A 26,485-nucleotide genomic window follows, 5' to 3' on the forward strand; every position below is an offset into this window, starting at 1 on the left:
TTTACCAAGCGAGGTAATAGCACCATCACAATCCTAATTGTCTATGTTGATGACACTGTGGTGACTGGAGATGGTAGAGTTGAGATAACTAGGTTGGAGACCTACTTAGCCCAACAGTTTGAGATCAAAGATCTAGGGCCCCTAAAGTACTCCTGAGAACTGAAGTGTCTAGATCTAAAAAGGGCATAAATATATGCCAAAGAAAGTTTGTTCTGGACCTATTGAAAATACAGAAATGTTGGGTTGCAAACCTGCAAGTTCTCCTATTGAGCAAAATCATAAACTATGAGAAGACTAGACTTTCTCTTGTTGATGCAAGGAAATATTAGAGGCTTGGGAAGCTTATCTATTTCTCTTTGACTCGTCCAGGCATTACTTATGCAGTGGAGGTGGTGAGTCAGTTTATGTATGCCCCTAAAAGTGACCACTTGGATGATGTATACCGCATCGTCAAGTACTTGAAGTCCTCCCCAGGGAAAGATTGTTCTATGCTAGGTATAACCACCTAAAGATAGAGTGCTACATTGAAGCTGATTGGGCTGGTTTAGTATCTAACAGAACATCTACATCAGGATATTGTATATTTGTGGGTGGTAAACGGGTCACAAGGAGGAGAAAAAACAACTTGTGGTTGCTCGATCTAGTGCAAAGGCAAATCAGAGCTATGGCTCATGAAGTGTCTAAACTCCTTTGGTTGAGAAGGATGGTCAAATAGCTAAGTGTGCCAAAGCGTGTTGGGATTTGATATTGAGATACCCATGAGACTCTATTATGACAACAAGGTTGCTATAAGTATAGCCTACAACCCTATGCAACATTATAGGACAAAGCACATAGAGCTGGACAAACACTTCATCAAAGATAAGATTGACTCTGGTTACTTATGCACACTTTTTGTGAGGATTGGTGATCAGTTCGCTAATGTCTTTACAAATAGGCTCATCTATCATCAGGTCAGTACTCTGTTATCCAAAGCTAGGAATGTATGACGTTTATTCTCCATCTTAAGGAGGAGTGTTAGATTTTGTGTACTAAGGGTAGTTTGGGAACTAGTAATGTTACTTGCGTTCTTATATTGTAATTCTCATTTTTCATTTTTACTCCCTAGGGAGGTGTATGTAATTCCTTGTAATATATTAGTGAAGCAATATATGTGTGAGAGGGATCATTTCTCACACAAGATTCTACCACACTTTTCTCTCTTCTTCTTCCTCTTTCTCTCTTCCCCTAGAATCTCTACGATAATACTCTACCCCTCAAAAGATGACTGGAAGTAGGACTCAAATTCACGGAAGGTGACATTATGGTGACAAAGAGTCGGCGGGACGGAGGATGAAAACACTTGTATCCCTTCTGAGAGGCAGAATATCTAAGGAAGATACAATGGAAAGCCCATGGATCTAACTTAGACCTAAAGGCGGTGGAGTTGTGAGCAAAACAAAGACAACCAAACACCCTTGGAGGAATCTGGTAGGCCAGAGATGGATCCAGAAGAAGGCTAACATGGGTTTTAAAATCAAGGTTATTTGAAGGCACCCTGTTGATGAGATAAGCTGTAGTTAAGACAGCATGCCCCCAATAAAAATTTGGAACATTTATGGAAAATAAAAGAGAATGGTAACCTAAAAAATATGGCAATTCTTCCACTTAGGAATACCATTCTATTTCAGGGTGCGAATGTAGGATGTTTCGTTTATAATACCATGTTCATCTAGAGATTGACGAAAGATGTTGTCAATAGACTCGGTACCATTATCACTATGAAGAATCCAAACTTGGGCACTGAATCACAATGTGAATGAGCGGAAACAAGTAAAGGCCTTGGATGTAGTATAAAGGAGATAAACCAAAGTTAGGCAAGTGCAGAGAGCAAGTAGCTGATCCGACAAGAAAGGAGTTGTAGAGGCAGGGATAGATGGCTGAGAATTGTCAGCGGCCTTAGAGAGATGTGCATAGGAGCATAGAGAACTTCGTTTTTCACCATGGCCTCCTTTAGGAAGACCATGAAACTTCCAACACGTCTCACAGATGTGGTGCAACCGACCACAATAGTCACACTTTACTGGTTCCTTTACAAGAGGGCCAGGCTTAGCACCAGAAGATTCCATACTTGTAGGAGTAATAACCAGAATAGAGCGATTAGGAACAATGGAGGCGGCATGACAGAGGCGTGACAGTCTTCATGCCGAACTATGTTATAAGCCTAAAGCAAGGTAAGAAACTTATCTCTGCCGAGAATTCGAACACGGATGTGAGACGGATGTGAGATGGAGAAGTGGGAGAAGAGGGAGAAGAGGAGAAATCGATTGTATGTTGGAATTGTGTTATGAGAGTAATCTCATTGACACCTATATATCCTTTACTGATATATTTACAAGATATTACACAAACCTCCTTAAGGAGGGAAATTACACATACCGCCCAAAGGAGGAAAAGGAAAATAAAACATAATAAGACAAATTACTAAACTGCCCTTAGAGAAATATAACTAATATACAGTAGAGAACTGAACTGATAATGAAGAAGACCGTTTATGAAGATACTAGTCAGCTGATCTCCAGTCCTCACAAAAGGTGTGCATATATAACCACTGTCAATCTTCTCTTTAATGATGTGTCTGTCCACCTCTATGTGCTTCGTCCTGTCATGTTGCACATGGTTGTGGGCTATACTTATGGCAGCCTTGTTGTCACAATAAAGCCTTATAGGTGCCTCAGTATCAAAACCCAATTCTTAGACCAGGCTTCTCAACCAGAGAAGCTCACACACTCCATGAACCATGGCTCTAAATTCTACCTCTGCACTAGACCGAGCCACCACAGATTGCTTTTTGCTCCGCCATGTAACTAGTTTTCCACCTACAAATGTGCACTAGCCTAATGTAGATCTCCTATCAGAGACTTAGTCAGCCCAATCTGCATCAATGATGCCTTCTATTCTCATATGGTTATGCTTGGCAAAAAGCAGCCGTTTTGCTGGAGAGGACTTTATGCACCGGAGGATGTGGTAAACCGCATCCAATTGCCCACTCTTGGGAGCATGCATAAACTGACTCACCACCCCCACTGCATAAGTAATGTCTGGATGAATCAAGGACAAATAAATGAGCTTCCCAATTAGCCTTTGATATTTCCCTACATCAACAAGAGAAGGGCCAGCATCTTCCACCAGCTTATGATTCTGCTTAATAGGAGAATTTGCAGGCTTGTAGCCCAACATTCATGTTTCGTTCAAGAAATTTAAAATATACTTCCTTTGGCATATATTTATGCCCTTCTTAGATCTAGACACTTCAATCCTCAGGAATACTTTAAGGATCTATGATCCTTAATCTCAAACTGTTGGGCTGAATAGTTCTTCAGATTGGCTATCTCAGTTCTATCATCTCTAGTTACTACAATGTCATCAACATAGACAATCAAAGTTGTAATGGTGCCATTACCACGCTTAGTGAACAAAGTGTGGTCAGCCTAACTTTGGGAATAGCCATTCTTCAGGATGGCCTGTCGAAACCTTTTAAAGCAGGCCTTTGGAGATTGCTTAAGACCATACAGAGCTTTTGTTTGAATTTTAAAAGTAACCACAAGCGTACGGATCAGTGTAGCTAACGAGTCGAACACAATGAGGGCAGCCACTTTATTTTTGTTCTTTAGTAATGCAAAAGTGTAAAGATTGATTATGGTGATCTACTTCTAACTACTGTCCTAACACAAAGGCATCTAAAAGCGTCATAACCAACACAACTAGGGAAATTAGAAATTGGAATTGCAATAAAAATTGAAGGACTTAACCATTCGTCATCTAGGAATTTAAATACTCAAACCATGCAATTAAAAAGAAAATAATTGAAATAAAAAGTGCTGAAAAGTAAATAAATAAAATAAAAAAGGGAAAAAGCTAGAGAGAGGCACACAAGTAGGTATATCTACTTAGCCTAAGGGATGCACCATAAATAATATGAGCTTCCCTACTTGACCAGAGAATACTTTTACAAGGGTTTTTCTACTTGTCTTTAGGGGAAGGGATGCAATATAAATAAGAAAGTAAAATGATGGTTCCATGACTAGAGAGGGGTAAAGCCAATGCATAATCTAGCCATGAACCTTGGGGAAAGGGAAAGCAATAATGTAAAAGCTGAAAATTTAAAACCTATTTTAAAAATGAAAGGGTAGCAAGAAGAGGGAATGAGAGGGGAGTGAGAAGACTACTGTAGAAGCCTCCTTACTTGAACTTCCATACTTGAATGCTTGAAAACTTGATTGAGATTTGAAATACTACCAGTACTAAAAACTAGATCTGGAATAAACCAAATCTGAAATTGCTAGTACTAGAGAAAACAAATCTGAAAGAGAAACTTGAACTTTAAAGGAGATGCTCCACAACTTGTTCTTGTCACCTCGAACTAAACCTTGAACTAGAACTAGAACTTGAAAATTACAACTTCAATTGCATAAAACATAAAATTAAAAGACTAAATCAAAAACAAAAGTGCTTGCATTCATTAAATAAAAGAGGATTACAAAAGTGTTTAATAGCAAAAACTAAAACTATAACTAAAGGGGGAGAGAGAGAGAGAGCAACTAAGAAAAAAACCCTAAGAAGAGAAGTGCCTCCCTTTCTTACATGATTCTTATTTATAGGGAAGGGGAGAAAAAATCCAACGAATTGGGTTTCTAAAAGGTAGGATTTTTTTCTAGATTGAGGTGCTGATGTGGAGGGGAGAGGAGGAAAATCGTGCAAGATGGGAGACCCAACGATTTTCTCTTTATTTTATTATTATTATTTTTTATTTTCTCTCTTATTTCCTTTTTTTCTCCTCTCTTTTTCTCTCTCCTTCAAACTTGCGCACAACCCTTGGACGATTTCCTCTGCTTGCTTGAAGATTTGGACATCTTTGTTGATGATGTGGAGGAGAGAGACGATTTGGACAGGATTTATTTCTCTTTTTTTTTCTTTCCTTTTTCTCTCTTCTTGCGCAAGAAACCCCCTTGGCCGAATTTCTCTTGCTTTGTTTTGACCAATCTTCTAATTTAATGGGAAATCTCCTCCATGCCCTTGGTCTTTAAGTGGTTGGAAAATAGGAGAGCAAAAAAAAAGCCAAAAGGTTCGAACTTGAGACCTCCTGGTTAATATGGGATTTTTGCACACCACAGCTCACCAATTACGCTAAGTAGTCACCAAAAAAAAGAATCTTCAATTACTCAAGGGGGTCCATCGATCTTTGTTGGGATTTAGAATATTCTTTTGTACCCCTGGGACAACTGCAGAAGGGTTGGCCTACATCTCGGTTAAGTTCTGGTCTATTATTCTTTTTCTGACCCGAAAAGAGTAATTGCATGTACGTGTGCCAAAATGAATGCGTACTTTTAATGCAACACATCCATCTTACTCAGAATTTCATCCTCTTCGCAGCCATAAAAAGAAACTGAACCTCTTTACGTGTAAAATTGGAGATATGGCGCCCGATACCTGCAAAAAGAGTGTAAAACCCAAGGTAGCTCCATTCTAAATATGTAAAATGCATGCTTTTATACCCTAAATTTCACACATAAATGTGCTCATCAGCTTTCTTGAGAAGGCACACCTTTCCCGCAACTAAAGGGAACTTAAAGCCAGGAGGAGTTTGCATATACACCTCCTCTTCTAAGTCGCCATATAGGAAGGCATTCTTCACATCTAATTGATACAATGGCCAATCCTTATTAGCTTCCAGAGATAAAAGGACCCTTATGGTGTTATGCTTAGCCACAGGAGCAAATATCTTCTGATAGTCAATCCCATACACTTGATTGTATCCTTTTGCCACCAACCTTGCTTTGTACCTCTCAATAGTACCATCTGACCGGTACTTGATTGTATAGACCCACCTGCATCCAACTAGAGTTCTTCCCCTTGGAAGGTCAACCAATTTTCAGGTGCAATTTTTTTCAAGGGTCATCATTTCTTTAGTCATGGCTCGTTTCCACTTTGGGTCAAACATAGCTTCAGAAACATTCTTGGGAATAGAGGCAGATGAGAGAGCATAGTAAATGCAACACCTATAGGGGATAGAGAGTCATAGGAAACAAATTGTGCTATAGGATTAGTACAAGCTCTCTTTCCCTTCCTAATAGCAATAGGAATATCTAACTCTGAGTTGGATTCAAAGAGGACTCTTGGCAGGTCTTCTCGTTCCTCCTTGTGTACACAATGGTCTCCTTTTCATTGCCTGTGCCTGAACCTGAACCTGAACCAACTCTTCAATCATCACCAACATTAATAATATCCACCTCTTTGTGTTTCCCAATGTCCAGCATAAAAGGAGAGATAGGCAGTGGGGGAAGAATAGGGATCTCATCAGTAGCCTTTTCACCTCCATTATGCTCTCCCTGAAAAAGATGTTGAGGAGAGACAAAAAAATGTGCAAACTCAAGGAATGTGACATCTTTAGAGAGAAGCCTTCTTCTGGAAGAAGAATGATAGCACTTGTATCCCTTGGTGGTGGAGGAGTAGCCAAGAAAGATACATTTAAGTGCCTTGGGGTCCAGTTTAGTCTGAGAAGACTTATTAACATGGACATAACAGATACACCCAAACACTTTGGGGGGAAGAGAGAAAGAAGAAGACTGAGGAACAGTTGGAGGTCTCTATAGTGATCATACTCCTCCCAGAGACTAATGACAGTGTTGTAGTACTCAGAAATGCTTCATGCCAATAACCTTCTGAAGGAATTGATAAACCTTGGCCGAGTCACCCACACGGTCAAAGGTTTTAGTAACATTGTCCCAAATATCCTTGGAGTTTGTTTCCTCATAAACCTTCCAAGGTTTCATGGAAAAAATCAGTCATGTCATAACAGTGGAGTTTTCAGTCTCCCACTTTGGATATGTCTGGTCATCCGGGCTAGGAGCCTTAATGGTACCTGTTACATACCCCAACTTTCCCCTACTCCGCAAAGAAAGCTTCACAGAATGAGCCCAATCCAAAAAGTTGGCGTTGCCCAACTTTACAATAGAGATCTGAGTATGTGGGTTATCAAAAACCATAAGGGTAGAGTGAGTAGAACCACTCGATGCACTGGTTGAAATATCTCCAAAAAGGGCCCCAAGGCCACTATCATCAGACATATTGTAGATAAAGGGTCACACACAAGGTGAGTAGTACATACTCTACCCAAAAATTGCTTTCCCTAAACCTCTAAAAGAAATCCAACCACCAATCTAAGCATACACTTCAAAGGAATTGACACCATCTACCTTCTTCAAGATGTAGAATCATAACATAGGAGCTCAATAACCCTAGACATCATACCTCACAAACAAATTGCGACTGGAAGCATCACAGGCACTATTTTAGAGGTAAAAAACACCAAAAACAGGGCTAGCAGTACCCTATATGCACTGATATTTTGAGTTGTGGCTGCCCAACTCAAGGAGGCTTGTAACGAGACCAAGAGGCTAATACTACACCCTAGGGCGATCCATATGGGCCTAGTTTCAGCTCCAAAGCTGACTGGATGAGAGAGAAAGAGCAAAAATACTCCAGGGCTAGCGGTGAGCTTACCTAAGCCTGGTTTTGGTTTTTGCAACTTGCAAGTGTCTCTTTCTTCAAAGAAAAACTCCCCTTGGTGTCTCCATGGTCTCCTTGCATGCCTCCCTCAAGGTATCTTCAATCTTCTTACATAAAAGGCCCTTTCCTTGGAACCCCTTTGTAACCTACGGTTCCAAAGAGAAGAGAAGAGAAGAGAAGAGAAGAGAAGAGGGGAGGAGACTAGTAGCTTGACTCTCAAACCAACCTTACAAGGCTCCGATACCAAGTTGGAATATGTGAATGAAAAGGAACAATGAGATGTGAGATGAGGAAGAAGAGGGAGAAGAGGAAAAATCGATTGTGTGTTATGAGAGAAATCTCACTAACACCAATATATCATTTACTAATATATTTACAAGATATTACACAAACCTCCCTAAGGAGGGAAATTGCACATACCTCCCTAAGGAGAAAAAGGAAAATAAAACATAATAAGACAAATTACTAAACTGCCCTTAGAGAAACATAACTAATATCTCTAACAGTTCCATGTCATGTTCTTGCTGAGAGATACTAGCATCAATATTGCAAGCCGTAGAAACAGGATGATAGAAATCCAATTGTTGCTAGAGATTAAGAACAAAGTAATAAGCTATAAGTGAAAAATCCTTCTTAGTAGTCTCTTAAACCTATCGATGGATCTCATAGATTTGTGCATAGTCAGTAGTATGTGCATGTTTGCTTAACTGCATCCCCTAACTCCGTTGTAGAATACAGAAAAGCAAAGTTGGGGCTGATTGTAGGCTCCGTAGAATTCAGGAGAAATGACATAACAAGGCCATCATTAGCTAAACGGGTGTTCTTTGCAGTGCCTGCTTTGGTTCGCATGGGGTTGTCTCCCGTCAGATACCCTGAAAAATAATTCCCACAAATAGTAAGGGGACATGCCCTTGACCATACAAGGTAATTGGTCCCATTCAACTTTGTCAAACCTGGTTCGAGGGATGGGTATGACCATGAGTCCCAACCCGACTCACCTCACTATGCCCAACCCTCCCTAGGAGGTGTCACTAATGCTACTCTCCACCATAGAGCCGTTGTGTCAACACATGCAAGAAATGGGTTGCTTAAAAAAACACAAGAAAAAGAGGGTCTGGGTACATCTACCGTATCATAGAAGAACACAAGAGAGCTAACCAGGGGCTGGCAGTGGCAGGAAGGCCAATTGGAACCAGTAGGGAGGCACGGCTAAGGGTTCACAGGGGCTGGTTGGGTTGCAGGGGGCCATGCAGAGATCGCAGGGACCAGGGGCCTTGGTGGAGCCACGGGGGCCACACAGAGGTGGAGGCAGCCAGACAGGGCCTAGACGGGATCACGGGCCATGTGGGGCTCAGGTCATGATCAAAGAGGCCAGCAGGGGCCTAGGCAGTGATCAGAGAGGCTAACAGGAGGCTGACAATGATTGGCGAGGCTAGCAGGGGCCAACGGTGATCGGCGAGGCCAACAAGAGGTGGTTGGCGTTGATCGGCGAGGCCAAGAGGTGGCCAATGGTTAGATTAGAGCCAGGCAGGCAGGCGACTTGCGGTGATCGATGGGTGACGGGTGGTCAGCAAGGGCCGTAAGGTCAATCCCTCAACGAAATCTTGAACCTTGGCCGCCTGTGTGGAAGGTGCAACAATGACACATAGAAGAGGTAAAATAAATTGTAAGAATAGATTGCAAAGACATGAATTATTTGGTTCACTTGCGATAGGGCTATGTTTACAGGTGAATATCTGGAGAAACTTGCATCAAAGTCTAAACAAGGAGATTTAACTCTCCATGTTAGATAAACACTTGAAATCAGAGTAAACTTCCCTTATTAGTGTTGTCCAGGTGAATAGCCAACAAAGGTATAAATTCTTGGGTTCCTCATGCCAAAGTTATGAGTCACATGGCACATTGTGGGCAGGCACCTGAATGAAGAGGAGGTTCTGTTTTAAGAGGAACAATTATCAGTAAAACGCTGACTTTATGTATAATAATATAATATAATGTCACAAAAAAAGAGCATAAATGGCTTAATTCAGATTAAGCTCCTTGCCTCTTTGGTTCGGTTCTCCCCTCTGTTTTGAATTTGAAGGGAATAAATGAATCATGCAATATTAGTGACTTCAAATTGCATTCATTTCTTTTCTCATTAAAAAAAAAAAAAAAATTGCCTTCATCTCTCTCTCAATGAGTCATGCAATCTGTGTTTGTGTTTATATACTCAAAATCCTTATGTTAAGATGAACTTAAATATAATGAAGAAGTCATAAATAAAACAAATAATGTTCACACAAAAGAAAACAAAACTGCAAGACAGAAAGAGGTCATAGTTCTTGTGATTGCTTCAGCAAGTACAAGCACTTAACTATTTGTAATGGTGTGTCTGACTGAGATAATGTTTGCAAAAAATCTGAGAGGTTTGTGCCTGGCTGCAACTTATAACACTGTTCCTTAAGTGACATGAGTCCTTGAATACTAGGCTCTAGGCCTATTTATGGATTTGCATGACTCCCTAATGGTTGCAATTACCTTTAACAAATAGTGGGCTGGGGTAGCTCTTTTTTCCTACCAGTACCACTATATATGCAATTAGTTGTTTTCACTTTTCAATTCACACTTTCTCGCATTTGTGATTGTTAAACTTGATTCAAAAAAACAGTTTTGGGGGTCAACAAGCCTCCATGGATTTGTCTCATATCCATATGGCTATAGACTATATCACCACTGCATGGATATATGTGTTCCATGGGTTACCAAGTTTGTTTTCTCAGATTCTAGCCACATAATAGAGCACTTTGCTGCCACACCCTTCAATGTTGGAAGATGGCAAAGGGAAATTATTTGTCCGTCCTTTTCTTATTTTAATTATTAATTATTATTTTTTTAAACTCAGGCCCTCCGTTGATTTGTCTCCTAGCCATATGGCTATAGACTATAGTACCACTGCATGGATATATGTGTTCCATGGCTCACTTAATAGAGCACTTTTCTGTCACACCCTTCAATGTTAGAAGATGGCAAAGGGAGGTTATTTGTCCTTTCTTTTCTTATTTTAATATTTTTAAAATTCAGGCTACTTGTATGGAAGGACTTTAGAAGAGCAATAGATAATGGGGTAGGCTAGTAGATCTATATAGGTCTAATGGATGATAATTCATTATTAACCATGGCAATCTTAATATGGCAGAAACCTAGGACAGGTGTGTGCTTTAGATTCCCCAGTGACGGGTCAAAATACATTTATGAGATGTATCTGGCAAACTGATTTTCTCTGCATGTAGCCTTTGTGTTCTGATTAGTATGGAAGAAGTATCAGATTTCTAAACAGAAATGTATTGGAATAGGTTAAAGTGCTCACCGTTTGTCAGTCGAAAAACAAGGATAACATTGAAGGTATACAAAGGTTTTCTCCAAGTTCTTAGCCCATCTCCTGCTTTCTATATGCTTTTATTATTTGGCCTTTTTTTAATACTTACATGCATGTCATACAACAGAGGACACAGAAAATGATGAAGTGGTGGAAGAAAGGTCATATGGTTCAATAATGATGGAGCAATTGACAGGAAGTCAGGATGGTCGAATCGATCACGTTCTTCAAGTGAGTAATTTGACCCATTGGTTGCCACCACTTGACCAATTTACTCATTTACAACACCAAAAAAAAATCTTATATGATGGTTTATATGACTTTTCTGCCCACAATTGTCAAGGCGTTGGAGGAATGATTATGTTTATATAATATAAACACATTCAGCTTATACCCATAATGAATGTCAGGGATTTAGGTCAATGAGGAAGTCATATAGCCGTTCCTTTCACATTCCTTTTGGAATGTAGTAGCATCAGATCAGAAGTGCAGGCCATAACCTTGTGCCTCTTTCCTCTTACATAAAAGCAATTACATCTAAAGGCTGGGCCCACAACTAAGGACCGACTTAAGTGTAGACAAAGTAAGAAATAATGTCTTTTCTATGTTGCTCATAATACCCTCAAAGAACCAACACACCTAAACACCCATAAAATCAACACCATACAACTCAACACTATATTAACACTGAGATTATTAAGTCAGTTTTCTCCTCTTCTATTGTATAGTCTGTTACTTTCCTCACTCCGAATATTTTTATTCGATTTGTTTAAGTTGGTATCAGTTCAAGACTGTGAGATGTTATCTGTAGTTGAGAACTTATTATTCAGTATCTTGTGAAGTTCAGTTTGTGTTGATTGTTAATTCCTGCTTAAAATTGCTGTAAACAATTTTAGCTCCCCCCAACAAATAAAACAGCTTGCCATTTCTCAGTTTTTCAGTTTTCAGTATATGTGTTCCTTAAAAAAGAGGAGTTAATGTTCTGATTGAACATGATTTTATGTAGGATAAAACATTTCAACATCCATACATATCAGCCATCGGAGCACACACGTAAGTAGATTATTACATGTTGAATCCAACTATTCATCCAAGCAAGTAATTACAACTAGTTTTCTTTCTAACTAGTTAACTTGGGTTTGCAGAAACTATTGGAGGGACTATGATACTGCTCTTTTCATACTTAAACACCTCTATCGTGATGTACCTGAAGATCCTTGCTCACCTAAACAATTCAGTGAAGGAAGCTCAAAAACTAAGGCGGCAGGTTCCCCAAATAGGTTCTATCAACGTGAAACCGTGGATGAAGATCTTCCTCTAACATTCTCTGACAGGGTATTAGTCAGGGAGTTTTCAAGGAAAGCAAAGGAGGTGATGAAAAAAAAATAAAGGATTGCAGAATTTTAATTTCTCATTGTGTGATTAATTCAACTCTGTTGTTGTAGTTTGGTAGACTGGAATGTAAATTATGTAAAAAACTGTACATTGCTAATTTATAGAGCTGAACTATTCTTCTCTCATCAGTTTCTCTAGATTGCATCTTTAGCTGAAGACAACTGCACGCACGTTGGTGCCTTGCCGGTAGCGTGCAGGCTTGCAGGGTCCCAGGAGCTCGTGTTCGACTCTCCTGTCATCATCTTGTGTCATAAAGCACCTCCCTCCCCTCTCTCTCTCTCTCTCACACACACAATCTTGCCCCGTAGAAAATCTTGTGCATAGTGACTTCCACAAAGACGAAAAAGACTTAACAGGTGAACTACGTATACTTCATCCTATTACACCATGGTAAGCTCATATCTGGACTGTCTTTCTTTTTTAACTGAAGATTTAGAATCAGTGATATGGCCTTTTCAAGCTTTAGAAACCCTAGTTCTTAGAGCCCTGTGCATGCCTTCTCTGAGGAGCATCATGTATTCACAATGTAAGTTGGACCCTGCAGCAAAAAACGCCCTTACCTACTACTAAAAGAGAGCTCCCATCTGTGGTGGTGATTTGAGGAGGAGCTGAACCTGAAAATTGGTTCCCTTATGCACAAAATTTTGTCTCAAAAGGGGATTCATTTAGTTATGAGGTCCTCCAGGGTTCTACATCTACCGGATTTTTGTTTTAAGTTCAGTTTTCCTCTGCCATCTTCTGTTGCAATTGTGCAGAATGTTGCCAAAAAATGGTGTAGAAATAGGCAGAAGGAAGATCCTGATAATAAAGAAAATCAGTTGGGCACAAAGCAATATGGTAATGGGATTTCTAGGGCTAACTGCATGCATCAATTTCTACTGCAAGCTTGCTTTCTGTGTTCTGAATCCTTACTTCCTGGTTGGGAATGCTGTGAGAGTAATCAAGAAGAATGGGGGAGAAATTCTGCCCTTATAGTAGGATGGAAAAAGCATCTTTACAATAAGGGATTTTCTACGGGGTGTCAATAGATTTGTTTTTTTTTTTTTTTTTTTTTGCCCTTTGTTTTATTTTAAATTTTATTTAATATAGTATTTGATGCAAGGGTAAAAATATGAGTTTTCAAGTCATTTAATATAGTTTCCTAACTAGATTTTTGGGAATAAGACAATGGGCAATTAAATTAAGGTGTCAATTTTTAAATACACCAATAAAGGTGTCAATTAGACACTACTTTAAAATAAGGGTTAGGCTGATCTACTTCTTTGTAGGTGTTCTCTTGCTCCCAATTTTATTGAAATGAAGCCTCTTGTCTTGCTCTGCCAGTATAGATATTTTTTGCTAACAATGGGTATCGAAGGCTTCAGCTTGATTAAACCTACAAGCTCATAATGACTCCACAACTGCATGAAAAATGTCATACCAAAGTTGAATGAGAATCATTCAACTTTCACCGAAAGCAATGAAAAGCATTAAACACCCTGATCTAAGTGGCCCCAAGGAGGTATGAGGAGTCAAACTCAAAATCACATGCTTCCTGAGGTGAAGGTCCATCCCCTGCCAAATGCATTATGGCTTTGGAGTTCCAGCATAGATAAAGTCATTGGCAAAAATTGAAATGTTGTTGAATGTGGACAATTGATTTGAAAAAAAAAAAAACAATAGAATATTCACCAAACTGAGTAATTCAACAGACGTTACCATCAGAATATCAAAATGCTGTCATAATTTTGTTTTAAATTTGTTGAACAACACATCCGTGAAGCTTACTTGAAGATAAACTCTCCCATTTCATGAAACCCAAACATTTTGAAACTTTCGAGTCTCAAACCAAGGAATCTTAGTAAGAACCTAAAACTTCATTAAATCTTTTTGTGAACACTAGATAACATGACGAGGAAAACAATCTTAAGCAGTTGGAATGCCGGGGAATGTTGGAGAATTTAAGAAAAGAATATAACAACCCATTGAATCTGCCGTGAACGGCAAAACTGAAGAACAAAGAGAATTTAAACCCCATTGTAATGTTAGAGAAAGGTAGATGCCTAAGTAGGCTTTTCTAATACCTGCAACAGATTCTTCTCACAGATGAACTGGGATGCTAGAAACATTCCAATTTTTTATTAAAAAAAAGAACAACCCAATACACGAGGGTCCCTATTAGAGGGTCTGGGAGAGGCAAATGATCAGCTTTACCTCTGGCTTCGCAAGAGAGGCTGTTTCAAACATCATTACTTTGGCCTTGGCATTATATAAATAGACACTTCAGATACAGTGCTTCCCAAAGTGAATCTTAGATTCAAATCGGACCATTTCTTTATAGTCAAATGTTTCTGAAAATTGGCATCCTTTATGTGGACGGCATGGCATCCTTAGCCAGGATTATAGTAACTGAAGGAAGAAGTTCAAATACTCAGTGAGTCCACCTTGGGGATAACCTAGCATGTAATCTATCTGATATGCATCCATGGAACTGCCTCTCATTTTATTTTATTTTTTCATTCATTGCTTCTAGGTTAAACGAACCACCGAGTGAATCTTGGCACTCGTTACTTCTCTTTTAGCAAGTCTAGGAATATGCCATGCATCATATGAAAGATGATGTTCTTTAAATATCATGTGTCTGAAAATTAGGATTTTTTCTATTTTTATTTTAATAATAATAATAACTTAGGATATCTTATTTCATATCATTATATTGTATAATTTTTATTTTAACCTTATTTTGTAGCGCATGAAATAAGGTAAGTTCTCACATTCCCTTCTACTTATTTTCTCAGATCGTGTTCAATTTTGTAAAGTAGCATGCGATATGATGTTTTGTGTTTTAAAATAATTATTATTTAATAAAAATTCCAAATGAATAAGAATATCGGTTTAATCTAGTGAACCAAGGTGCCTAACACCTTTCTTGTTCTGCAACCTGACTCAAGCACTAATTCTTTGGTTTTATCAGTCTCCATTTGAGTATGCATGGAGTCATTTTTTATTTATACGTCCAAAATCCTAATCTAGGTAGCAACTTCCTATCCTTCTCTCCCAAAAGAATGATAAGATTCCTTGTGGGAGGATAGGGGATCGAAAATCGATTGTTCTTACACACAAGTCGTGAGCTCACCTTCTTCTCTTCAAGATCCCTTTGAACGACAAGGAGTTGTTCCGCCTGGTTACACACATCATATGATCAGTAGACACCAAGTTGATGCTTACATATCAAACCAACATATGCACGATATGCAGTACCGAAGGCCCTTATTGCCTATGTTCATCACATTCCTACAGAACCGACTTGTTATTCTTGAACTGTGAAATATCATGAGTGGTAGGGGTGTCTATCGGTCGGGCTGCGCTGGTCTCGATCGAGCCTCCTGGGCCTAGCGAGCCTGTCTCCTTGCACAGTGACCTGTCTATTTAAGGAATGGTCTTTAATTATCTTAGGTTTAAGAAAAAATTATATCTTTTTATTAAATCATCAACAATTTAGAAAAAAAACTTTACACTTATTTACATTCAACAATTAATTAAAAACATCAATATATACCTTATTTTACCCTAAAAAAAAAATCAAAATCTATATATAAACAATCAGGCTACATGTGTTGGGTCAAGTCAGGTTTGTAAACTGGTCGGGCCCTTCGGCACCCATCAGGCTTACTCATTGCACCATTTGTTACATACTTATAAATAGGCCGGGCTTATGCCCATTTAATAATTGATGCAAGTCGGGCCAGTCTTTAAACTGGGGGCCCAATCGCTTCTGTCAATTCGGGATTGGGATTGACACCCCTAATGAGTGGTGCCAAGCAATGGTAGATGAATTTAATGCTTTGATGTAAAACCAGACATGGACCCTAGTACGTTATCACCCTTTCGTGAATGTAATAGAATCTAAATGGGTGTCTAAAGTAAAGCTTCAAGCTGATGGCTCTATAGACCATTATAAAGTCAGACTTGTAGTCAAGTGCTACAACCAAAAACCGGGCTTAGACTATGAAGAACTTTTAGTCCTGTTGTTGAAACGTTAACGATTTGCAGAGTTCTCACTCTTGCTCTTATTTTTCAATGTATGTGAGTTAATTGGATGTAAAAAATGCAATTTCTCAATATGTCTATGTATCTCTTTATCATTAATGTCTAAGTAGATGCATGCATGTTAGGTGTAGGTGGATATCTTTGAATGCCTATGCCATATTGTGCTTGATTGTAGGGCAACTCCATAAGCCCAATATTGTTGTCTTATCTTTTGTAAGGGGTGTTTAGTGGGTGTTAGACATCGGGGGTTGGTGCTCCCTGGCAGTGGATGTTGCTATTTGTATCAACACTCTATGTGTCTTCTCAATTGTATGTTGGGTAAACCTGGGACTGGATGCTCAAGTTGTTAGTGCTACAAAAGTTGAGTTTGCATAAAAATGAAGTCTTTACGGTAGGCAACTTGTCAAATCTCATAAAAATCTCGATGTCGTGCTGGTGGATTATTTATGTATTATAATGCTCTAGAGTGCGTGGAATGTCGAATAGGTGTGCACACTTGGAAGTGCCTATGAGAGACTGAATATGCATACGATTATGTGTTGACAACTACAATTTATGCACGGATTGCCACGTCAACGTACATATCAGAACAAGAAAAGGAATTGGATTCACTGACTCACCCCCTCCCCTCTCAATAACTATTGAGAAACAAGATTTCCTTCTTTAAATTCATTTTTTTAAGTGGTGCAATCCTAATGGGTCATTCATCAAAGCCACTTAATTATAGTCTTATTTAAAAAGCTAATTAACCACAATTGTCTATAAAAACACTTTAGTATGGTAATCATTATAAACCCATATTAACAAAACTCATTACGTCTAGGTGCCTTCACTTTACATCTCACAATGGATCACAACGCATGGAATTAAAGTATTATCATCATCCTACTTCATTGAATAGCTAGTACTAGGGCTAAAACAAAGTCAAGTTCGGTTGGGCTTTTTAAAACCTTAACTCAACACTGAGTCCCACTAGCTGGGCCCAAGTCTATCCCAACCTTGGCTCTGAGTTAGGGCAAGGTCGAGCCGGGCTAACCCTGATTGACCCTACATCCCTAACCATGGGGGGGGGGGGGGAAGAGAGATGCATGGGTTGGGCCAGGCGGACAAGAAAACCATCAATTTTACATAAAATCAACACCCTAATAAAATATATTATATCTTCTTATATAATATAATATATAACAAAACATAAAAATTTTATGCATGGTCAAGGCACAACCATGCACTTAATCATTGGATGGGGGATGAGGGTCTACGATGCACCCCTCAACCCCATCCGAAGATTTTATGCATGGTCCCCCATTAACAGTTGTGTGCATAATCGTGCACAAAACCACTCCCCCGTAACAAAATGTATCTCATGTTGGAAATTTATGATAAATATAAACACATATATATTTTCCTTTCTCTTGCTTTGCGCCATCCTAGTTATTTTTTTTTTTTTTTTCCTAGGTCAATGAATGTAGTGGGACCTCTAAGTCACTTTTAAACTATTTTCGATGATTGCCCTAGCTTGTGATTTAACCAGTAAAATGGGTTGTAAGATCCCAGTTGGATACACCCATATTCATTTTTTGTACCACATTGCAAGTGGAAGAAAGTCCAGTTTTTAAATGTGTCACAGTAAACCTAATCATCCCCTTCTAGGATATAAAAAACATACCTTAGCCCAAACTAGAGATGATGTTTGACCATTGAAAACCCTAGGCATACCCTGAATAAGCATCATATCAGAATTCATCCTCAACTTCTACAATTTACTTCCCAAGGAGTCTATGCACTCTCTTCGTTGTCTGTACTGCCACTTCGGAAAACTCAGCTCGATCTGAAAATTCTCAAATATTTGGCATGTGAGAAGATCTTGTTATCCACCTGTCTACAATTTCAACCTGATCTAACCTACCACACCGCAGAACTAGGTGCATGTTAAGGCTGTCTGGTTGGAAAGGAAATGAAAGTTAACCACAACTAAAATGTAAACTACTGTAATCATTAACAATTGTCATTCTACTTTCCTTTACCCACCTTAGGGCCTAAGGAGATTATTTCCTAAACATCTGATGGATTAATTGAGAAAGATCCCCAATTCTGATGAACAAGCCACAGAGAAGCCACTACTTTTAGTTGTGTAACTTAACCAAAAAGGCCATTGACATTCACCACCATCGTGCCATCTAGTCATCATTGATCAATTGGCTGCCGAGGGAGAAAACATCCATCAGAATCTGTTCACAGTTTCAAGAAAAAAAAAAGTTCGAAAAAATAACCAGTGTTGCAGATCCCCCACAGAACTATTAGGGTTGGAATTGGAACGTATACCCTGTAGATCCCCCGCCCATTTAAGTCCCCGTGATAAAAAGAATAAAGCCATTAGTATTGACCCGATGACAATGATGCCGGCTGACCTCAGGTCAAAACCAAAGCTCTGCAAAACCATGGTTGTGGACAGACTATAAAGTTTGGGCACATCTTTTCCATTCGCACATCTAACGTTCTCTTCATGGTTCATAAACCAAAAATTGTCAAAAGTACCAAGTCTAACAAAAGAATTGGATGAAACGATATTACATAAAGTACAAAAGGCTACATAGCTGTGGACTTGAAACATAGGTTACAAAATATTTGAAACCTATGTTTACAAATATTTTGTTACACTTGTGAGGACAAACTACCCAGCATTGAGATACAGTTTTGATGAAGTTCCGGCGATATCTTACAGAACATAATGTATAACCAAAGGCCACTATATACCTGAAATAAGAAAATATTATATTTGTCACTAACATATTTCGCTATTGAGTACATGGACACAAGAAAAATCCCAATGACAAACAAAACATACCATTGAAAACAGAATACATTCGCAGATTATTATGCCAACCTCAGGTACTATTACATCCTGTAAAACATGAAGACGAGCAGTCATTTTTCCTTGTAGTCACAATAGTTGTAGCGATTCCTTGTGATTCTGGATGATGTAATAAATTTTCCGTATTAGCAAAACATAGGGGCATATCCTCATTTGATAGAGGCACCTCACACCCATCACACTAGTCAAGTTTCAGCCCAAAAACAAAGAGAGGAAGTGCCTTAGTGGGATCAAGGTGATAAATTATAAAAATGCCATTAGATTCAATTACAATGAGAGGAATATAAAGTATTGGCTTTATCTGGTAAGGTGCTTAGAAATGTGCTGCATGTGGAAGAAACAAGAAAAAGAATTGGACATTTTAAATCAAGTGTTCTCAGTAAATACTTTCATCCTCAACGAATCTGCTACTTCATTTCCATCTGGTCACAACTGGCTTTTCATCCTAAACAGATCTGCTACTTCATTTGCATTTGGTTGCAACTGGCTCTCAACTCCCCCCCCCCCCTCTTTCTGGTGTGGCCAATTACATGAGAACTACATCATAGACAAGAACCTGATAAATAGTACCTTGTCTCAACAAATTCGTTAGGGCTTGCAAGTAGGACATGAAATGCATGGTTCAAGAAGTCGGTGGATTCAGTCAAAATATACCAAAATATTTCAGATTCGACCTAAACCATGGCGAAACCATGGTCAACTCTGTATGAGTGAATCCCATCAACCTGACATACTTGTGGCCATCATGGGAATCTCCGTGCAATATCCCGTGCAGTTCTTCCTTGTAGGTACTCCTCCCAATCAACAATGAGCTTAAATTCCAAGACTTCTCTCTTGTCTTGGTAGCAAAGAGCTCCGAGTTGGCATTCATTTAATGGCCTGATCAACTTCAGTTTTTCAAGTAGCCAAAGTTGGAAAATAGCAGGACTTCCTTGATAATGATCAAGTCCAAATCGATGGCTATGGCTCATGTCATCAAATCCCTTGACTATCTCTGCAAGGATCATGGGGATGATATCACCTCCTTCCTTCAATTGCTTTACCACTTCTAACGGAACAAGTGGTGCACCACGTCCGGGAGTTCGGAGAACATAGCGAGCCATCATGCAAAGTAGATAAGCATCATGTGATCTTTTTTGATGGATTCCTCCCAATGATAGATACCGAATGAAGATCCTGGCCACCTTCAAAATGTCGATCTTCCCATATCTAATGAAACGCTTCATTTCCGCCTTTTCCCATCCGAAGAAGTCCTAAATTTCTTCTGAGTAGTCATTCTTCAAAGATGGTTGAATCAATCTGCCTTTAGGTGGAGATAGCATACAAACTTGGAATTCTTCGAGAGTTGGGCAGATCTCAACTGACCTAAAATGAAATACGTGAAGATTGGTATCCCAGTGTTGAGGCACCGCTCGGGATTGGTATAAGGTACTTCCCTACAGGGTTAAGGAGATAGTAGATGCATCTTACCTGAGTCGCTTGGCCTCGTAGGAGACCAGAAAGTTCAGCCCCTGGATTGGTAGGAGGTTTGATTGAGCGGTGGTAGCCGAGTACCCATTCTTTCCATCTCCCTACAAGTGAGATTACAATCATGTCTTTATGCTTCTATGCCTTGACAGGCATACCATTTGGGGAGAGGCCCCTAATCCTGCCTAAGACCTTGAAGACAACTGATTTCATGCTTTTGACTGGTGTTGACATACTAGCCGACCAGAAATATGTCCGTCTGGGCGAGATTAATGCTCGCTGGTGGAGGATCGGCCTAAGGGTGAACCCTGATACAATTGCACAGGTGGTCCATTCTTTTCTTCTATATACTGTCGGCCAATGTCTTTTTGGCAACCTCCGAGGCAGAGTAGACATCCACATGGCTGCCCTCTTCAGGAATCTTCAAGAGGTGGATACATGGGATTGGGGCAGGGCCGCCAAAGCCTACTTGTTGTGGACTCTTGATCTTCTATTATATAGAGATCGTAGTCTCAAGGGAGCGGGCTACATTGTCCAGATAGCCTCTTATCCATACACAAATTTCCTTTCATTTGGTTGCCTTTGATTTTTCAAATCAGCCCTGGTGTTATGAACATTTGGGGATCATGGCCCCCCATACTGAAGGCTCCTCAGACATCATTCTTCCCTATACCACGAGATGGGAAAATGGTCAGGTACTCAAGGGCCGCAGCCATCCTCCAGGGACCACTACTCGTTCTCTTTTGAATGAGCTTACAAAGGTAATTCATATTTGGCATTGAATTTCCCTTTGTCATGTGTTGTACTTAATTTTTCTAACCTTGCAGGTTACATAGAGACCATTCTGGCATCTTAGGTTCCCTGACGTTGGTGAGGTTGCTCAGGCCAGATGCTTGACGGAGAGTAAGGTTCTATTCAGGGGTCTTTGGGGCTATGCTTGGTACTTGGAGGAGTGGGTCACTCTCCAGTGGTCCGATTCTGATATGCGCTTCCCTCCTTATCTTCCTCCACCTACCATGCATCATCCAAAGCTCTTCCCTGCAGACTAGATTGAGGGGTTGGCTAAAGGAGTGAGGGATGAATCCTTCCTAGATCCGAATGGGGATTATGAGACCTTCTTTGAGGAAGAAACAGTCTGAGCCCCTTTTTGGTCCCAGAGGCCCAATGCTATGTTTCCCTTCTTAAGTATCCTTTTCACATCTCAAATCTCTCTTTTTTTTTTTTTTTTTTTTATTGATGTTCTTTCAGGGGAGGACACGGCTTTGCGGCCCCTTCTTTTGTTCAGCCAAAAACGGGTGTTGCTGGTCCTTCCCATACCAGGCCTTCTATTGTGGCAGGTGGATCTCACAACATGGCCACCGTCCCCTTTCATGGTTTCCTGGGTTGGTCTTATCCTATTGCAGCCCACCCCAGTATCCCACAACTCCTTGAGCGTAGACTGGATAGAGATGCTTCCCTTGGACTGCCCATTCCATATGACTGTTTGAGTGTCCAAACACTTCTTGTTTGATTGTCCTTTAACTTCTTTTGGCTGACATGGTCTTCATCAAGTGTCTCCAGAGGCCTATGCTAACCTTAGGCGAATGCACCAGGGCTTATGCGAGGTGGGGCTCCGTAAGGTATCATCCTTCCTTTAACCTTGTCCTTCTTTCCTTATTTGCTCTTATCTTAATCATTCTTTGTATTTCCCAGGACGGGGAGAATGCTACTTTGAGGAGACAAGTTAGCTCTTAACAACAAGAGCTTGTCCGGCTGGATACTCAGATCCTGGATCTTACTCGGAGGATGGCAAACTCAGGATTGGCACCTGATAACTCCCCGATGTTCCCTGAGGCTGACCCGAGTATGGCTCGGATGAGGATTTTAATTCTTAGGGACCTATTCTTGTAGTTCCTGCAAACACAAGCATATGTATATCTTTTTTCTTTTTCCTTTTCCCTCCCCATGTTTATTCATCATTTTTTTTTTCATTTTTGTTTTGCCAGACTTGGCATTTTATGAATGGAAATCTATCTTTGGCATAAAGAAAATCTCATTTGTTTATGAATTTGAATTTTTAGGCACGATTAATTCCACAACTCAAGTCTTCATTATAATAATCAGAATAACGCGAAAATCCAAATATCACCTTACTTTACTACCAAGTGAATTACAAAGAATGGAAATAACTTTCCTACCACAGACAGGATAGATAGGTAACCATGTGCGGAGACAGTTCTTGGGGTGGGTAGAAGTTCACCAATTTCTCTGGGTCCTCTGCTTCTAGTCCATACTGTCGACTGATGTAAGTAGGCATGAAACTAAGTTTCAATCGAAATCTCAACAAGTTTTGGCGGCTTGGTATCATTTCGCCAAAACATTACAAGCCAGGTTTTAAAATATCAAGTTTCGATCAAAACGGGCCATAGTTTCTTTTGATAGGATTCGAACAAAACCTATTGGCTTATACTCCAAACACTGTTTTTTATATTTTGGCAATTCCACTTACAGATCTAGGTGGAACAATGTGCTGGAAGCTTCTATATGTCATCTATAGTGAACGTTTGGTGGATTTGAGGGAGATTTCTTAAAGATTCACTGTTTGAGGTATACCCTTTTTCCTTGTTTGGAAGATTTGGAGGCCTCAATCTGGAGGGTAGTAGTTGATATAGCAGGCTTCAGTAGCCAGGACAGTGGCATGCCCATCATTTCCCATGGACACATCCACTATCGGTGGATTTGATCAGCATGGCTCTTCATCGTCTTCATTCCGCACTACTCATGATGATCAGTCACACGATGTGGCATCCCTTGTGGATAGCATCTTCCCATTCCCAGGACCCCACAACTTTATCAGCCCGAACCACCAAGCAGCTACAGCGGAGGCATGTTTACATCAATTTCCTAATCCAGTGATCTATATCCAAGGTTAGGGTTCCTAGAGTATGTTGATGATGAGATTTATCATATGTTATTGTGAGGGACTTTGAACATTTCTTCCGACATACCATGACATAGCCTTCTTTTGTGATCAAGTGGGAGAGCCAGTTTCATCGGCCACAGCAATTTTCCTCATCTTTTGAGCTGGCCTAGAACTCTCAGTGGTATTGACATAGAGTAGGAGACTAGGAGGAATGGCAGGGGGCTTTTGAGTTTCACCTTTGATGTGGGTTGATTGAGTACACTTATGATATTGACATACAGTAACCTTTTGACATTTAATAATATAAAACTGTTTTTTCTCCATTTATGATTAGCGATTGCATATTTTAGTTGTTTTCATTTATTTGTGTGTATTATAGTACTAAATTATGTGTAACATAGGCTATCTTTGAGGCCCTTGTCCAAGCCAGCCGGTGTTGCCCACCTTTCAACTCTAAAAGGATATTATAAGCGACATCACTCCAAGAAAGGCACCATCCTCAAGAGACCCTCTTCCAGCTCTCATGAGCTCTCGCTACCTCATCACCCTCCTTCCAAATGACCCCCTGGACCATCTGGAATGTCCGAGGATTAAATTCCCCATCCAAACAAGCTGTCATTTGCTCCCGTATCCGATCCTCTCATGCTATTTTTTGCTGCCTACTTGAAACTAGAGTCCTTGAGCCCAATGCCTCCTGCATTGTGACTTCCATAGCTCCCTCTTGCCCATACCTATCTAACTACTCGCATTGTCCCAATGGCCATATCTTAATCCTATGGAACCCCTCTCAAGCTCAATGTCTCCGCCATCTCCTCCTCTTCCCAAGTCACCCACCTTTCCATCTCTAATCCTTTTGGGTCTTCAATCTGTTTATTTTTTTCTATCTATGCCCTAAATCTAGCTCATGATTGACTTTCCCATTGGTCACCTCCAATCCTTTGCTCCCTCCAAAAGCTCCCGCCCTTAGGGTCATATTGGGGACTTCAATGTAGTTAGATCTATCCATGAGAAGCACGGTGGAGACTCCATTGACCTCCCTTCTATGGAGGCCTTCAATGACTGTATTGATGATATAGGTATCAATGGTCTTAGATGGTCTGGTGCCAAGTTCATTTGGCACAACCATAGGACTAGCATTGCTTGAGTTGCTTGCAAATTGGACAGGACGCTTGTTAATGAAACCTGGCATGACCCTTTCCCCTCCTACGCCTGTTTTGACCTCCCTGGGATCATTGATCATAGCCTTATCTCCCTTCATGTCCAGCCTCTCATCTCCTTTGGTCCCAAGCACTTTAAATTTTTTATATATGGACTCTCCATAAGGACTTCCCTCCTATTGTTTGTGTTGCTTGGGCCATACATGTTCAAGCTTCTCTTCCCCCTCATCGCCTTCGCCAAAAAGCTCAGGAATGTTAAACTTGTTCTATAAAAATTGGAAATCCTCTTCCTTTGGCAACATATCCTCTAGAGTCTCTTCTTGTCAAGACAAGCTAGAAGCTATCCAAGCCAAAATCCAGTCTAATCTCCTCAGCCATACCCTTGCGAAGGAAGAGAAACTGATGTCCTCTGAATTCTCCTCCCTTTTGCCCAAGAAGAAAATTTTCTGCGGAAAAAAGTTAGAATCAAATGGCTTGAGCTGGGAGACTCCAATTCTGCCTTCTTTTATAGGTCTCTCAAATCTAGAAGCAATGCTAACTTCATTCCTAAGCTCATCTACAGTAATAGCTCCACCCTTCTCAACCCTGAGGACATCAAATTTGATTTTGTCTCCTGGTTCTCGGATCTGTTCCATCCTCCCTCTTCCTCCACCCCTACCCCCTCTCCCCTGGATATACTCAACAAAATTATCCCTAATCACCTCCTCCCATCCCTCCAAATCCATCCCATCTGATGACAAAATCCTGACGGGTGTCCTTTGCCACAAGGCTATCAAAGCTCCTGGGCATGATGGTTTCATCATGGGCTTCTTCTTTTCCTCCTGGGATATCATTAGATCTGATCTAATTCATGCCATCATGAACCTTTCTTTTGATCCTAGCCAAATCAAATGAATCAATCATACCTTCCTCTGCCTCATTCCTAAAAAAGGTGATGCTTCCATGAATGACTTCAGACCCATTTCCCTCTACAATCTCCTTTAAAAATTCAATGCTAAAATTTTGTCCAATAGGATCATAGGTCATTGACTCCCTGGTCAGTCCAAACCAACCTGCGTTCATTGCTGGCAAAAGTATAACTGACAACATCATTCTTTGCCATGAGATCATTAGATGCTTTTATCGCAAATCCACTCCTTACTTGCCCTTCTCAAAATTGACAACCACAAAGCTTTTGACTTCATCACAAGGGACTTTATCTCTAAAGTCTTGCTTTAGCCTTCCAATCTTTGTTCATTGGATCCACTCTTGCATCTGCTCCCCACGCTTCTCTGTTCTGATCAATGGTAGCCCTGCAAGCTATTTCTCCTCCTTTGTGGGTATCAGACAAGGATGTTCCCTTCCCCCCATTCTCTTCTCTCTTGCCATTGAGGTGCTCTCTCGATCCATCCAATCTTCCACCAACCAACATCTCATCTACCCATCCCTAAGTGTAAATCTCTTAGACTCACCCACTTTGATTTTGCAGATGATCTCATTATCCTCTTGAAGGCTGATCCCCTTTCCATCACTTCTATTATGTTCTCCCTTCACCTCTTTGAAAACCTCTCAGGCCTTTGAATCAGCATCCTCAAATCTAACATCTCTCTCCAAGGTCTTTGATGCTTCTAAAGACCAAATCCTTGGTCTTACTAGATTTTCCCTTGGATCCATCCCTCTCAAATATTTGGGCCAGCCTCTTATCACCTCAAGGCTGACTGCCCATCATTGCTCCCCATGCTCGATCTATTGAGGAAAAGGCTCCAACTTTTGACAGG

The 26,485-nt window shown here is 40.2% G+C and overlaps 2 protein-coding genes across 4 annotated transcripts in view; one reads left to right on the forward strand and one right to left on the reverse strand.

The window, feature by feature from the left end:
* Positions 1 to 12,426, forward strand: part of LOC122064454 (phospholipase SGR2-like) — an 83,027-nt gene extending 70,601 nt beyond the window's left edge. Inside the window, exons 12-15 of the mRNA XM_042628153.1 lie at positions 10,884 to 10,932; positions 11,034 to 11,137; positions 11,913 to 11,959; positions 12,052 to 12,426. Of these exons, the coding sequence (XP_042484087.1) occupies positions 10,884 to 10,932; positions 11,034 to 11,137; positions 11,913 to 11,959; positions 12,052 to 12,295 (444 nt within the window). The 3' untranslated portion in view covers positions 12,296 to 12,426. The remainder of the gene's footprint in view (positions 1 to 10,883; positions 10,933 to 11,033; positions 11,138 to 11,912; positions 11,960 to 12,051) is intronic.
* Positions 12,427 to 18,852: 6,426 nt separating this feature from the next.
* Positions 18,853 to 26,485, reverse strand: part of LOC122071922 (histone-lysine N-methyltransferase ASHH3) — a 34,573-nt gene continuing 26,940 nt past the window's right edge. For 2 of the 3 annotated variants that reach the window (XM_042636403.1, XM_042636404.1), the window contains exons 15-16: positions 19,176 to 19,232; positions 18,853 to 19,084 (exon numbers count right to left, since the gene is read on the reverse strand). The gene's annotated coding sequence lies outside the window, so the exon portion shown is untranslated. Of the gene's footprint in view, positions 19,085 to 19,175; positions 19,302 to 26,485 lie in introns of all 3 variants that reach the window. The other variant, XM_042636405.1, reaches the window with a different exon arrangement.

This window comes from Macadamia integrifolia, chromosome 2 (genome assembly GCF_013358625.1).
Source record: "Macadamia integrifolia cultivar HAES 741 chromosome 2, SCU_Mint_v3, whole genome shotgun sequence".
Taxonomy (NCBI): domain Eukaryota; kingdom Viridiplantae; phylum Streptophyta; class Magnoliopsida; order Proteales; family Proteaceae; genus Macadamia; species Macadamia integrifolia.